This window comes from Amia ocellicauda, chromosome 3 (genome assembly GCF_036373705.1).
Source record: "Amia ocellicauda isolate fAmiCal2 chromosome 3, fAmiCal2.hap1, whole genome shotgun sequence".
In the NCBI taxonomy this organism is placed as follows: Eukaryota; Metazoa; Chordata; class Actinopteri; order Amiiformes; family Amiidae; genus Amia; species Amia ocellicauda.
The window spans coordinates 20,158,341-20,174,759 of record NC_089852.1 but is presented as its reverse complement, the minus strand read 5'-3'; the positions used below and the strand labels follow the sequence as shown (position 1 = coordinate 20,174,759).

Sequence of the window (16,419 nt, the reverse complement as noted above, 5' to 3'; positions counted from 1 at the left end):
GCATCACTTGTCCAAAGCTGTCACCTGGCTCTCCTCACACTGTAAGTCCATGGTGTAAACAGCAGTGCTATAGCATTGTAGTAAGGTCTGATGCAGCTTTCACTGATTACACTGCTGAGTTCAGAATTACAGGTAAGCCACAGAGGTTGCTGTTTTGTGGAGAGACACCCTGGCTGATTCAAGCCCACCCAACCCCAGCAACACTCAGCCAACAGCTTGGGAACCCAAGCGCTGTCTGGACTATAGGGCCCAACCTGCTTTTACCACTTGAGCCAGGAACGATTCTCTTCATAGTTATTTCAACCTGATTCAGTTTCTTAATTCAACTTTGAGAAAAGCTGGTCATTACAAAACCAGAGCAACTTCTGTAGCAGCTTCTGATTCTGCATTTTTTTATTTAAACAGGTAACAAATTACTTCATCCCCCAATCCTACTCAAACTCGCATTTCATTTATCTAGTTGACTATTTCAACCACCCCTCCCATCCCCCTTGGGACATTTGGTCATTACTCTTCAGTTAATTTCCCCGCTAGTTTAACAAGATGTCCTGACAAAATGTTAATTTCAATGTAAAATACTAATTACTAGTCAATCATTTCCAATTCTCCATGATGTGTGTGTGTGTGTGTGTGTGTGTGTGTGTGTGTGGTGGGGTGCTTAAAGCTGGAAGGCAATAAGTACTTTGTTTAATTAGAATGTGGCGACAGCTTAATAACTATCGATTAACAATGAAAGGAAGGTGGAAAAGCATGCCTAATCCAGTGCAGAAGCTAATGAGAACATATTTTCCTTGGTATTTCTTGTTGTTAAAATGTATATCTGTTTCCTTAAAACACATAATGATGTTAACCATTTTCCCGATACATTTTAGTGAATGCATTTTCAGAAGTTTTCTTGCACTGGTAACTTTCAGAAAACAAACGCATACACTTATTCACAGCCACTGAGTAATGCCATGTGTTAATAATGCACCCCTTGTTACCCTGCCCCTGGACGATACGCCTTTAAATGTCCTTTTTTCTATGGGCTTACTGAGCCATGGTTCTTGCTCTTTCCACACAAGCTAATAAAGTCAAGGAAAGGTTGCCGGCAGAATGCCTGTCAGCGCCTCACTGACATCTCGCCAGGACAGGGTCTGAGACGGGGGTGCTGAACGTTACCTTCCTGCAGATTCCAGTGCTGTTTCTGTGGCTGGCTGGCACTCTGTCTCCAAACCCAGAAACTCACAAACAAAGGGCATTTCAGTAAACATACTGGAGTGTAATATCTGAGCAGGAATCTTATTTTTAAACCAGTACATTGTAAGATTTTAAAACAGCAAAATATAATTTGCGTCCACATTATACAGTGCTATAGAACTGCATGGGGTCTGGTCTTCAATAGGACCACATCAGGAAGCACAGTTGTCAGAAATGGAGAAACTGTAGTTCTGGTCAGCATGTTTTGTTTATCCTCCAGTGTCCCAAAGTGCTGTTTAATGTTTTGCACATGGGCAGGGGAAATATTAAAAGCAGTTGCATGAATAATGTTAACATGCAGAGCATGGTGGGATGCTGTTGTGCTGAGTCACCTTATACATTGCAGTGATATGAATGGCAAGCAAACTCATGTTTTACCGGTACGGAGGACCCGACAGTACCGACTGACTTGCACCTCTGTGTACAGACCAATTCTCTGTGACTCTCTGTGAACTCTGGAATTACTTGGATTTTGAATCTCTAAGACTCTAATAACCTAGTCTCAGTCAACGACGTTCTGTCAGTAAATCTGCTACAAACCTGTCTTTAGGATATGTTTTACAGTTTAATGAATGACTTATGAGTAGAACTAGTAAACATGTATGTTTATGTGATTGCACATAGTTTAGCTATTCTGCAGACCATCAGATGAAATTAAGTTAGAGCTCAATGCACAGTCCTGCATGGCGTGGAGACACATTGCAAGATTCAGCATTGATAATATTCAGATTCAGATTGAGTCTGGTCTGCAAGATTTTCAAACGGTCTCGGCATCTGGTGGATTTCTGCACACTTGATACAAAATGAACGGTGGATTTTAGGATTCAGTAAGTGTTTGATGTTTCTGCAGAATAAACACAAGGAAAACCAAGCCTTACTCCTTGTTTAATTAATTCAGTGTAACTGAATAGCGAGGCCATGCAGTCGAGACTGCTTGTATGTTGTGTTCGAACCTGCATGCCTGGCTTGAGAGGCAGCTGCTGAATTCTTTTAATCAATACAGACGATTTTAGGGATTAACTTGAAATCCAAGATGATGCCGTACAGGGCTGGTAACATTTGGGATATGACCTTTATTTGTCAACTTTTTTCTTGCTTCCCCCTCCCTTCTTGCATGTTGGAAAATCCCGGCATAATCCTGTATGTGCTGGCATGCACTTTCTGTGCCTCCCTCTTTACTTACAGTTTTGATGTTCTGAACTTAACGGCTGTGATTAAGAGCTGTGGCTGCAAACCTGCTAATAAGGAGCAGTAGTGGAGAAAAAGACATAAAACTGTCAGGTGCCACCTTACACCATTCACTGCAAGCGATTGGCTGCCTCTTATCTCAACAGCTGCAGGTGTTTCTGGCCTATTTTTAGTTAGATTCACAATTAGGGGTGTTAAATAAGCTTTTATTGAGGCTACAGTCTGAGAATCTCTAGTTGTGGTTTCTATGACAAGTCTGGTCTTCAAAGCTCCTGCAAAGTTACAGATAAGAATCCTTATCGTTGTGCTGAATAGGGTGCTGGAATGATTTCAGCTACAGGGGAAAGTCTAACCAATAGTAGATGCTATATATTGTTGTTGTTTTACCTGTGCATTAAGAAACTGATTGCAAATATTGAATTTTTCAACTCAAAAAGTACTTTGACTATGAATAGCTCTCTGAATGTTGACCTAGGGAATAGTGGGTTTTACTGGACTCGTATCCTATGATGCACATTCTGTGGGGATTGCACATTATTTATTTTGATTAATATTCAGGAATGAAAATGTTTCACTGAACCAAGCTTGGCATTATTAAAATAACTCAAAGCCATGCCCAAAGAAAAAAATGAATGTATATTTATAATTTAATGTTTTGCATACCTTATGCATATAAATATATGCAAATATATAGAATGTCACATTCAGTGTGTAAAATTGCATATGATTTATAGTGTTTAAATTAACCTTACAGCCTTAACCTTTATTATTTGCTTTAAATAAACAAATAAATGAAGAAAATATATACTTTATAAATTGGTGTATGTTGGTCTGTAAACAGTTTCCTTCAGTGGTATTAGAATGACAAGGCAATTGCACTTGGGACTTTTTTCTAGATTGTAAAAGCACAATGTAAAGAGATTCCAGTGAGTCCAAAGAAACTCTGTGCTACCTTTTCTGGTGGTACTGAAGTATACAACACACTGAAATCAGATTGAATACATTCATTTGTTTCTTTCAGCCTTTGGACAATGATATGCATGACAAGATGTGGGGCGGAATAGCCCATATTTAAGGTTAGAGAAAATAAAAGAAGAAAAAGTTTACAATAGCATGTCAATTTCCATTGTTTCCCTGAGATTGTCTATTGTTTTTGCCATTTGTTTGGTGCTTTTGCTCCGTGGGCCAGATGCAATTCAGTGCAGCAATTAAGGTTTATATTGTTTCTCTGCATCCAACGAAAGCTGCCCTCCGCACCTACTTTATCAATTGGTGTATGTTGTTCTGTAAACAGTTGCCTTGAGTGGTATTAGCATGATAATAAGCCAGGACTAAGCAAGCCAGACAGGAGCTGTCAGCGTGTCCTTGCGTTTTTCTTTGCTGTTGTGCAGTTTTCTGTGTAGAGCTGGCCTAATTTCCATTGTCACATTGCTGATAGATAGAGATGACATCAGTTTAATGAGAAAGACAGAGGCTATCATGCTTTTGTGCGGCAGAACATTTTAAATAATGTATTTGTCTTTTTTAATTTATTCATTATGTCTCTTTTGAAATTAGGCAGATATACGGATTGTCCATTTTTTTCATGAATCAAGGACCAATGTATCAGCTTTATTTTCTTACATGCAGGCTACTGTATCTTTAATTTAATTTTATTAAAGCATTATTCCAGTAATTCTATTCTTGTGGTATTAATTCACTAGACCAAACATGGTCATAGTTTGTATGTTTGTGTGTGTGTGTTTTTGAGACTTTATTTTACCTTTCAGGTTTATTATATTTGCAACTGCAGCAGTATATATGGTCAGTACTTCTTTGCTTGTCTCATTTATTTGGTGATAATATATATCCAGTTCAATTTCCAAGGGCTTAAATTATTATTTATTGTTGCCGTATTGTGTAACATAAGTGACTCTAATAACATCATTAAGCACATATAATTTAAGTTCAAAGATAAACTTAAGTTTGATCTCATGAAATGTTTCAATTCTCAGCTAAAATGTAAGATTCCATTCCAAAAATGGAATTAAAAACAGGCAACTCCATGACCAGGATCAATTCCAACTCCTAGAATCAGATACTTCAAATTTCACTTTCATGCCGAATGAGAATTGTTTCATGTATTTTCTCCTCTTGAAAGTACAGACTGGAATGGTGATGTTTGCTCAATTGAAACAGAAACCAAAATGATCTTTGGGAATTGCAGTCTTTTCCATTTGAACAAATGGTGATATCCTTCAGTTCAGTATCAAGTTCTGTGTTTACAGCAATAGTGTCACATAGTGGCGTAATCATTATAGGTAGGGCTTTACGTATAAGTTCTTATAGTATCTCAGTTTTTTTTTCTCAACTTGGCTTTGTAAACCAGTATCACCAAGAGGCAGATAGGCTTCTCTGAAAGCCACTTATTGACTAATCATTAACAATCATCCCATTGCGGAACATTAATAATTTAAATTGATCATTTTATTAGTGTAAGTTTTTTATTACAGCATTTACAGAAAGCATGTAAAATGTTTCAGGAAAGCCAACCTATTTAAGGCAAGCATCCTAAAAATGTAAAATGTTTTTTAAGAAAATATTTTGCTTTGTTTCTGTATAGGTGTTTGTTCTGTTTATTTGTTGATTTTTTTTTTTTCATTAACATTGCACAATATTTAAAGTTTAAATATATCCGTGTGCATTTGGCTACAATTGTCTTTGGAGTTTTTCTTGGAGTTTGGAGTCTATTTTAATCGTCAGAATCTAAATCAGAATCGATCCTCAGATATGGAATTGATTATCAAATCTTTAGAGTTGTCTGTACCTGTTCAGTGATGGACGTGAACTGGATTGCGTAGTTCTTGCAAGTGTCACAGTGGTGGTTAAAACAAAGGCTTCGTGGCGCGGACTGAGCTGAGATTCCATCCAGTGGCTTTTAACTCAACTCGTTATTACTAAGAATATCGGCCTTTTAAAACGCGCCCCGCAGACACACACGCAGACACACGCAGCCCCGCAGACACACACGCAGACACACGCAGCCCCGCAGACACACACGCAGACACACGCAGCCCCGCAGACACACACGCAGCCTCACACGCAGCCCCGCAGACACACACGCAGCCACGCAGCCTCACACGCAGCCCCGCAGACACACACACAGACACGCAGCCCCGCAGACACACACGCAGCCCCGCAGCCTCACACGCAGCCTCACACGCAGCCCCGCAGACACACACACAGACACGCAGCCCCGCAGACACACACACAGACACGCAGCCTCACACGCAGCCCCGCAGACACACACGCAGCCCCGCACACACACGCAGCCCCGCAGCCTCACACGCAGCCTCACACGCAGCCCCGCAGACACACACACAGACACGCAGCCCCGCAGACACACACGCAGCCCCGCAGACACACACGCAGCCCCGCACACACACGCAGCCCCGCAGACACACACGCAGACACACGCAGCCCCGCAGACACACGCAGCAGCGCCCCGTGAGTGGCCGTCAGCGCGGCTCACAGGAAATGAGAAGCAAAGATGGCCGCCTCCAGCGCTGCACTGTAATGGTGCTCTACTACAGAGCTTTGTTAGCAAACTTTCTCAAATTTCAACTTTTTATTGTTATCAGGATAGACATAGGAAAGAGGTATTGTTGTTTAAATTTGTTAGGAACTATTAAAACGAACTGAAGTAAGGCAAACATTACGTTTGGAAGCAGGGTGATGTTTGTATGTCCAAGCTGAAGTCATGCATGCGTAGCTACGGTATTTACGTTTACCTGTGTAAATGTACAATATAACGTCACGTATTTCTTAATTTTTGCTTTCCAGATAACTAATCCTGCATACTCAGTGCGTTCTTAAGATTTTTAACTATGGATTTGTAAATGAATGTACTTAAACAAAGAGTGAATTTAACAAGTCACCAGATCTTTCTCAATATAAGTTTGGATCTATGAACATAAACATAGCTATATCCATCCAGAACGTATTCCATACAGTAACTAGGCGGCTGACGGCGCTGTGCAGCAGACACGAATCCCGTCTGAAGATCCTGTGTGTGCATCGGGACTGTTACTGACTTTGATAACTGCGATTTCTAGTGTGAATTTAAAAGGCAACTCAGCAATGCACCGGATCAATTGAAATTGAGTAATTGAATGCCATTGATAATAATGGGCCATCTTGGTTTGATGTAATAGATGTAAATTCAGCACAGACAACTACGAAAATTGGTTTTGAGAAATATTGTTGTGAAAATTATTAAAATTGAATACAATTCTAATTCTTAAAGACATTGGATATGCAGTTTATTTATTTTACATTAAAAAATTAATTGTCTGATATTACTTTTGTCATTTCAGTTAAGCAGTTCTTCAATATTATAACATAGTTACAGTCACTTTATTATTTATTTCACTTATAATGATATTAATGTCAAGTCTAGTTCAATCTAATGTTTCATAAAATAAAATCTACACAATATTCTTACCTATAGATGTATAATCCACCTGTAACTGATTCTTTATAGTAACTAAGACATAACTCCCCAAGCGCTTTTTTAGAAGATTCTAGGTTTTATAAACATATTCATCCTTTGTTTAAATGCTTCTAAAATAAGTTTACAGCAATTGGGAAATAGCTATAATTTTCTTAGGGAGGTAAGACCATGTTCTGAAAAACTGTAAGAATGTAACTGTCACGAGGTGTTAATTTTATTGTAGCATATCAGGGATGTTTTTCAGTAGTAATCATAGTATACACTGTTAGATCTGGTGTTCCCTTTTAATGGTAAAAGTTGAATATTCTTTAATTTACTGTGAATCTTTGAGCCCAGATCCCTGAAATAGAAATGGCACAATATATATTTTTAAATCATCAAATAAGTAGCCTTTTGGTAGAGTTATACTGTTGGAATCTATACTGAATTTTAACCTTGGACATTTCAAACCCTGATGCTGCTTTGAGATGCATTGCCGGTGCTTCGATTGTGAAGGGAGGTGTTCAGAGAGAGCTCTGTGGGGACAGTGTTTGTAGCGTTAGTGTTCTTTGGTTTGGCTGCAGAAGACATTGAACCTGACAAAGCTGCTAGGGTAGGGCATCGCTTTCCTGCGGGGTCTTTGTCGTTTTCACAGGGTTGGAAGCAAGAAAAAAACATTAAATAGCCTGCAGGCTGCTTGCGACGCTGTCAGTGAGTTGGCAATGACTCTGCTCTCTTGTGTAAATTTGTTCTGTTGTGTTAAAGTAAAATTATAAGCTGTCATGCTATAAATGCAAGATTTGTTCTTTCAGTGGTGTTTCATAGTGAATCAGAGAGAATTTTTGTTTTTAAATACTCACACTGTATCATAAGTATGAAGATACATTATGTTGCAGACAAACAGATGTTTCATACCATCAGCTCATGGGTGCAGCACTCTTATTAGAAGCCACCTTAGTGTGTCCCCTCGTTAATTCGTCTACCATTCTCTCTTCCCTTTTGCCCAGTGTAGTCATGATGCGGTAACAGTCAACAGCTAAGATGAATGTGTTCAAGGTTCTGGGGAGGATGTTTTCAGTGTGGGGCTGGTAAATAACCTTTATTCCCGAACCCACTGCCCTTCCCCCACTCCCCATGCCCTCCCGCCCCGCACCGCTCAACCCCTGAGGAGAGTAATGCCACGGCCGGGAAAGAAACCAGCAGGGGAGGCGTCGAACTCCAACAAGAAATGCAAGCGCTACTTCAACGAGCAGTGGAAGGGCGAATTCCCCTGGCTGGAGTTCGACTACGACAGAAAGCTGATGTTCTGTGTGGTGTGCCGGCAGGCGCTGGTGAAAAACAAGCACGGCAAAGCGGACAACGCCTTCACCGTCGGCACCGACAACTTCCAGCGCCATGCCCTGCTGCGCCACGTCACCTCTGGTGCTCACCGCCATGCCCTGGACGCCACTCGGGAGACAGCCGCCTGGGGCCCCCTGACCCCCACCAATGAGGAGGACCTGAAGTCACCAGTCAGGAGGGAGATCAGCCCGGCCAAAATCGCCATCCTCACCACTATCTATTGGATGGCCAAGGAAGACATTCCAGATTCTAAACTCCATTCACTGTTGGAGTTGCAGAAGTACAACCTTTGCCAGTCTTTATTGACCGGGGAACACCACGAGTATTACACAGCCCACAATGTAAAGGAAATGCAGGTGTGTGGTTCCTTTAATGACATCCACTTAAAATTAAGATATTGATAGCAAAATGCATTGATTGGTGTTCCGCTTGCACCTACTGTGCCTGTAACTCCTAGTCTGGGCAGCAATCAAATATTTCGTTATAATTGATATGGTTTTGTGGTGGTGGATCTAGATTTGGTAACACATATTTACTTTTTTTAAAGCCAGATGCCAAGATACAAGACATTTTTTATACTAAGCTAACAACACCTTAAGCAGGAATTTTGAATTTTCTCTTCCAAGCTTCTGGATGATGAAGTCCCCTTTATGTTGTTTAAAAGCTCCAGGGGAGATTCAATCCAGGTGGTGTGCAGCGGCTGTGCCACTGCTTCTGGCTCCCTTTGCACATCAAAATCAAGACGTTACATATAAAAACTACACGAAAGCACTATAAATAAAATAAGAAATGGCAAGTTATACGTGCTGGAATCTTGTTATTAAAAAAATCGTTACAATAGTTTAAGGAACATGACCATCTGTTTTCAAGATGTTTCAGTAAATGCTTGTTTCTTAGCTCTTTGGCCAACTATATTAATACAATAATATTAATTTATCCATCCTTAATTCAGTTTCTGTTTTAAAAATATACTAGAAACCTCACTAAGAGCTAGTAGGCCTCATTTGTTTAGTAAAATAAATATAATTGTTGTATTCCTAAAAACTAAACACTTTTCTGTTGTTTTGTTTTTCATCTGAATGAATTTAGGAGGCAATTGCAATGGTTCTTCATGATGAAGGTAGGCGCAGAATGACTGATTCCCCATTTATCGGGCTGGTTGTGAAAGAAACTGTTGACATTCCTGAACACAAAAAGCTAGTGCTGTTTGCAACCACAGTGTCCCCCTACGACGGGCAGGCGTCAGTTATATTTCTTGGCCATTTTGACCTTCCGGATGGAGAAACTCAGACCGTAGTAGACAGACTTGTAGAAATCATGAACAGCTCTAGCATCCCTTTGTCTAAAGTCCCATGGCTCGCCTCAGATGGAATGAGTGTGAGTTCAGACAAGATCTGCAGCATTGAGTCAAGTCTTAAACCCTTGTGTCCGCTTCTAAAACATTTCCATTGGTATTCTCAAAACAACTGGCTCGCTTTGGCTGGTGACATCCTGGACATTGTCTATGTTAGGAAGTATGAGGAAGCTGTAGACGCTCTCTTTAATCTTTTTTCCAGTTTGGAGGATGAGAATAACAGCTTAGGAGAACTGGAGACAGTCCTGAAGTCCTGCCAGATCCACCTCAAGGACTCCGGGCCTGTGCGATGGACCTCAGTTTTGTCAGCAGTGGAAGCGATCAACTCCCTGTGGCCTACCCTGGTGTTGCTCCTGGAGGGGGAGGCTGGGAAATCTCCCCTGGCCTTGGGGCTCTGTGAGGAACTCAAGAAGTTCCAGTTTGTGGCTCTCACCAAAGTGCTGCTGGACATCTTGCCGGTCCTCCAGAAGCTGGGCCAATTCTTCCAAGCTGAGGAGGTGGACCTCTCCACCTTCAAACCCCTAATTTCAGCCACATTGGCCTGCCTGAGGGATCTGAGAGACACCAATGGGCAGCACTTCCAGCAGTTCCTCAGTGAGATGAACGAGCACCCTCTGGAAGACAGCGAGACCGACTGCCGACTCTACTATAAGGGAGTTGAATTGACCCACTGCTCCAAAGAGCACTTACAATCCTTTGGGCAGCTGAAGGAAGCCTACCTGGACCAGCTGTGCGAGAGTCTCCAAGACAAGCTGCCCGAGGAGATGGTGGAGGTCACCAATGCCTTTGCAGTTCTCTTCAGCCCCCTGTGTTACTTACAGGTGCTGGAAGACATCATGAGCTACGGGCTGATGGAGCTCACCCTACTCCTAGATCACTATGGGCATCTGGTGAGTCAGGAGAGGGCGAGGAGGGACTTCCCCCTCTTCAAGCGCATCGTCGTCAGTCTTGGCCACCTTCCACTAAGGGAGCTCTGTGTCCAACTGGTGCTCCTCGACTCTGAGATGCACGAGCTCTTTCCTGACTTTGCCACCCTGGCTTCCATAGCCTTGGTTTTGCCTCTGAACTCTGCCACGCGTGCAAAGGTTTGTAGGGCCGGAGATCAGACAAAAAGACTACTGAGGAAAGAGAGCTGGCGAAATATAAAGATTGTGGTGGATGGTCCAACGATCAACGAGTTTGATTTTGAAGCTGCCATTGACCATTTTGAAACAATGAAAGACAAACAGATTGTCTTCTGATGAATGTTTTGCTCATTTATCCTTGTTGTTTTTGTTCAAACTACAAAATGACACCAAATATTAATTAAGCAAACAAATAAAATGCTGTTCATTTTATTGGGTGTCCCACAGTTATCAGAATCTGTTTGCTGAATGTCTTGATACTAAGCACCTATACTGTCACTATTGTCTTCTTTCACTTCCTCAATCATTTATTAAGGGGAATATGTCAGGCAGGTGTTTATGGAGTATTAAGTCTGATCCAATGTGAAATCCTACATAGCCTTCTAATTCCAGATAAACTCTCAGTTAGTTTTTGAAATAATTATTGGCTTGTTCTCCTATAACTGTCTGTATAACTGTCTGTCTTAATTTTAGTTTTTCTCTCCTCCATGCCTAATGGTTTATTTATTTCCACACCTTGTATTAATTGTTTCAGACTGTAAAATGCTCCTTTCAGGGCGCTATAGAAAAACAATTTGAACTCAATTGAATTAAGTAATGCAGGTGAATGTGACATTTAGTCAGTGATGTATTAAACCTGAGAGGTGGAGGGTTAATGCTTGTTGTACCTGCCCCTAATGGTGAAGAGACGACAGAACTTGAGTGTGGCATTTAGCTTGCCGATGTGTCACTTGCTGATTTTGAAGCTCATCAGCAATTAGTTGACATTGCAAGAGACTGTCATCCTGATTAATTCAATGTTACATTTATATTCAGGAAAATTTGTTTTTATGGCTCTTTGGCCTGAAGAAGTGTTCTCTCTCTCTCTTTCTCGAATTTGTGGATAAGGACAAAGGTTAATGAAGAAAACAGGCCATCCACTCAGCAGTAGAGAGGGTATATAACATACCATAGGAGTCACTGATTATGACACTGAACAACCTTCAGATATACTCTCATTATGTGGATTACATGGAATGAGGGTTATTTTTGTGTTTTGTTTTTAGACTGTGGCATGTAACGTTTAAAGGTCCTTCTATTCCCAGTGGGCAAAGGGTAGGCACACTGCCCATTCTACTGCAAATTAATTGGATGGGCTATTTACCCACAGGCAAAAGCAGGCTCAGATACTGCGGATGCATTTCAGTGAAATGTGGAAAGTGAGTCCGGTAAAATAAGATATAAGGTTTGACAGTCTGTGTCAAATGGTATACACACATGACTGTAGGCACAGTAATAATAAAATAGACAGTCTAAAGAAGCCAGAATTCCATAGATATATTTCTAAATCCTTTGCTTTGCACTCTGGGTATTTTTCCCACTTTGTTTGTGCACTAAATGTTTTTAGACCTGAAAAAAATAAAATCCCTTAACCTGGGTTCTTCTATCCCAACTGCGGAGTTACTGAACAGTAATGTATAGTCAGGGTGAATTATCATCCAAGTGTGGAGTCAAAAAGAAACATGATCTTAGAAATTACCTTCCTGGATGCACCCTGAAATAGGCTCCTTTTCACTAAGTGCTCTATTAATGTCTGTCATTTTCAGGACACTTGTGAGTCACCCAGATACTATAATCCGCAGAGAAACAGACAGCTGATTCAGATCACTGTTTGAAATATATATATTTTTATTTTACATAGATCTGTGGAACACAAATATATGTATTACTGATACATTTTATAACGCGTTTGCTATGTACATATTGGTTCTTTTTGAAGAGGCAAAGTAGGCTGAAGGGCTGTAAAACAAATGAATGTGAGACGTGTAGAGGACGAGTAAAATGTACAATATAAGCCTATGGGTATTCAGGATTCAAACAAGGCGTTCATAATCAAATTTCACAGGCAGCTCTTGCATCTGTAATAATGTCCCTGATCTGCTGTGTTCGGTTAGACGCAGATCTTATTTGGTCTAAAAATGGATTTTTCCTCATGAACTGGTAAGGAGATAAACCGTATAAGGCTCCGATTTAATCATACTTAGTTTTCACAGTTCCTTCACAGTAGTGCTCCAAATGTTTAAATTTCACATTTAAAAGAACTTGACTTTTTAGGCATCGTTAATCCAGCATTAATCAGTCACTGTGGCTAATATAGTGTGGTTCAGACCATATATTCTCTTGTTTATTTATTTATTTTAATTTACTTGCTGAGCACATGCTTGGTGGCCAGCAATCTCCCAGAATGGCCACATAAATGGCCATTTTTGTTTGTAGCTTGTGAATAGTATTTTTAACCATAATCAGTGCAGCTGTGCAAAAAAAAGTATTTATCCAACAAGTGAAAATGACATACTATATTAATGCAAATATAAGAACAGGTCTTCTTTGGTTAATAGAAGTGTTGAATATTTTATTAATGGAAATGTAAGAAAAACGCTTAGAGTTATTTGTCAAAGCAAAGAAAGCATGGGAAAAATTAGACTATTAACACCACTCAAGCTAGCACACTAGGCTTACTTTCATGCAGCAGAGAATGTTTTATTTAAACGCCTTGTAAAGCTTTCTGAAGTAGAAGTAAAAACAAGCATCAAACATCTGAGCGTTCCTGAAATATTCAGTGATTTTCTGTCTGGCGCTCTTCTCAATGAGCGATTTAGAAGGCTTTCTGACAAGTCAAGTACTTTGCAAAGTGAACGTTTAATTCTTGAAGAGGATAGCTACAGATTAGCAAAGGGATATCTGGCACATCGTTTTCCCAACCTTTATTGAAGGAGTTGTACACTACTTTTAAGAAATATGGTTTGGGGATTAAGAAATAATTGTATAAAAGTGGAGATTTTAATTATGCAATTTACTATGAGGCAAGGGGGCACTGTGGTTTAAATCAAATTTATTAAACTTAGTTTTTATACTTAAATAGTGCCTTATAAAATGTAGATATGCATACAGACATAACACAACTCTTTAAAGTGGAAGTGTAGCACAGACTCAGGTTTCACAGATTGGGGTTAGCAGTAATCTTGAACTATCTAAAAAATATATATTGTCTGCGTATGTTTTATTTGAATGTATTTTAGATATGCGTAGTGCATTATGGATTAAATAACTGAAGTACAATATTTTAATAAAAGCTTGGTGTAATCTTTGTCTTACTAATGGATAGAAAATTCGTACATGTACATATGTATATAAATTGAGAACAGTATTGGAGTTCATTGCACCGGAGTCCGATGAATCAGTCCAGGTTTTTCAAAGACTGCTCGTGGTGAAAGTCAACAGCTCTGTTTGTCAAACGGTGCTTTTTCCAGCCCAGACAAATAAAGTGACTTCCAAACATTTTGATTTTGATATAAAACAGATTTTGCCTTTTTCTGTTGTTGTTTTTATTGTTGTTCTGTTGCTGCTTACAATTTTTGTTGGCACATTGTTTGTGTGAATACAGAATTGCTGTAGTTACCAAATCCATTACAATTCATCCAGCTGCAATACGTTTGACATAGTACTCCATTGTTAAAAAAAAAAAAAAAATCCCCTCACTCCCCATAAACCTAGGCAAAGGTACAGAGCATGTTTTTTCTATAGCTTCAGGCTTATATAATATCAGTACAACAGATGGATTATCCTTTGCTGATGGTTGCATTCCCACTCTCCTATCTGACAAACACATTAACAAAAATTCACCAGATGAAGGTGCACCGCAGTGACTGGCTGCTCCTTCATGCAGTGTGTTGGGTATGTAAAGTGTGATCATAAACAGAATAGAAGTGTCACACAGGGAATTTTTCTCACAGATGGGGCCTTGTGCCTTAGATCGTAGTGCTCACGTTACATTACTGACCTAAAATGTATGATGCCATTTTTTTCTCTTTGTGTGTGAGCTAGAAAGAATTTGTGAAGTTATATTTGACTCCCAAGCCAAGTATAGCCACGTTGCTATTTTCATTTGAATGCCTGAACAATGCGAATCAGAGCTGACCGAGCCAAGACATTTCATTCTGTCAACTCTTTGTGAGGTTGTTGTTGTCGTTTTTGGTTCTGACAAAGACAATGTGAGAAAGATGTTGCACAAATGTGTTCCGCTGACCAACACGGAGTCATTAATGTTCTGTTTGTTTCACAATACAATGTTGTCTGCATGTGTCATAAGTCCCTCTCTGGAACCATACGTATGAAGCGCAACTGTATTATTTTACAGGCATATATATATACAGGATTTTTTGTTCGATTTTCATTTTTTTGATTTGACTTTGTCTTTGATTTTGACTGTTTATTCTATATAATTTGATTGTTTCGTTGTGAATATTCATATTTATGTCAATTTAGAACGTTGATTTAGAATATTTCAACACCCCCCCTGGAGTTGACAAGGTGCCATTCCCTTTGTTCTGTTAACCATGACCCTCAAAGTAAACATTGCAAGATATTGGTACCTCCATTTCACTACCAAGTTATTTCAGAACAGAGATCCTCAATATTTTCACTCAGGTTTGCTTGTATGATGATTACAAGCTATAGCAATAAAGGGAGCTAGTTGCCATTCAGCTACTGACCTTTGTGGGGCTCCTTGAGTGAAATGTGTCATATTTTACCCATTTGCATTTCTCCAAACCCTTACAGCACCAGGTGCACTTGAATTGTGTCACTGTTCCTGCCTTTGCTGTCAGTTGTAGCATTAATGACATGATGCGGTTTTGGGACATAGATGCATATATTTTTTCCGCCATCAAATAAGAATAATAATGACTACTGACTGTGTCTTATTTTGCCTTAGCACATCGACAGTTTGCTGATTATTTGACCAAGTTAGTCAGAGTAACACTATTAGTAACAGTTTAGATTCTTCCTGGTACTTAACCTAAACGTTTTGTATTGAGATTGTGGGGGAAATATATTAACATCCTATCCTGCCTTTGTCCTTGGTATGCTGTTACTCCTAACTTGGTTATCAGCAGTTCACCTTCCTTTCTTGCAACATATTATCTGCAAATTACCTTTCAATGCAACTGGCAATTCAGAGGTTAATGATTATTATTCATGAGAAATTATTATTATATTGATGACATGGGAAGGCTTAGTTTAGAATGCCAATGAAATCACTGCTATAGTTATTAGAAATGACCATTCAGACACTGATTATACTATGTTAAGGCCCTTTGGGCGTATGTTCCAGAGGGCATATAAAAGCTTTGTTCTATCTTAAAACTTTTGGGGAACAGTGTCATGCTGGCCTAAAATGCTTTGAGTTCTGTGTTGCGCTGTTCCTCCCATGCACGTAATAAATTCTGATTTGAACTCCCGACTCCAAAGTTTTTTCCCACCACAAGATATATATTGGGGTTGGGTGAAACTTGTGCATCCTGATAGTCTGTCTTGTGCATCACCTTTGATAAAGGAGTTGGACAAATAAATAAATAATACCAGCAAAAGAAACGATGATACGATTGTGATCTTAATAAATCTTCCCGTGCCTGTGCATGTGAACATCATAATTGTTCATATTGATTTAAACTACACTTACATTGTCTTCTTCACTGACTATTAATGAAATGTCTATTGAAGTTTGACTCTGTGCCACCAAAGTAACTAACAACTCTTTATTCATCCTGTTGGATAGGCCCAGGTGTGTCACATTCCCCTTTAAAGCAAAAAGACACGTCGGAAGCTTATTTTTATTCAAACTACTCGGACATTGCCTGTAAAGGACTGATGAAGGGGACAGT

General features: G+C 39.7%; 2 protein-coding genes across 5 annotated transcripts in view; both read left to right on the top strand.

Annotated features, from left to right (window-relative positions):
• Positions 1 to 16,419, top strand: part of znf385c (zinc finger protein 385C) — a 230,355-nt gene that overhangs the window by 153,701 nt on the left and 60,235 nt on the right. The window lies entirely within an intron of this gene.
• On the top strand, positions 5,957 to 10,930 carry LOC136740076 (uncharacterized protein C17orf113). Of its 2 annotated transcripts, XM_066698412.1 has the most exons (3): positions 5,957 to 6,065; positions 7,906 to 8,595; positions 9,329 to 10,930. In XM_066698412.1, the coding sequence occupies exons 2-3, from the start codon at positions 8,074 to 8,076 to the stop codon at positions 10,832 to 10,834; spliced, it is 2,028 nt and encodes a 675-aa protein (XP_066554509.1). In that variant the 5' UTR covers positions 5,957 to 6,065; positions 7,906 to 8,073; the 3' UTR covers positions 10,835 to 10,930. The 2 variants fall into 2 exon arrangements, with proteins under 2 accessions (XP_066554509.1, XP_066554508.1); XM_066698411.1 differs by having other exon boundaries at positions 5,957 to 8,595.

Excerpts from the sequence above, each read along its gene's own strand:
- LOC136740076 (XM_066698412.1), top strand. The coding sequence starts at position 8,074 with ATGCCACGGCCGGGAAAGAAACCAGCAGGGGAGGCGTCGAACTCCAAC. Across the intron at positions 8,596-9,328 it reads ACAATGTAAAGGAAATGCAG|GAGGCAATTGCAATGGTTCT; the intron begins GTGTGTGGTTCC and ends GAATGAATTTAG.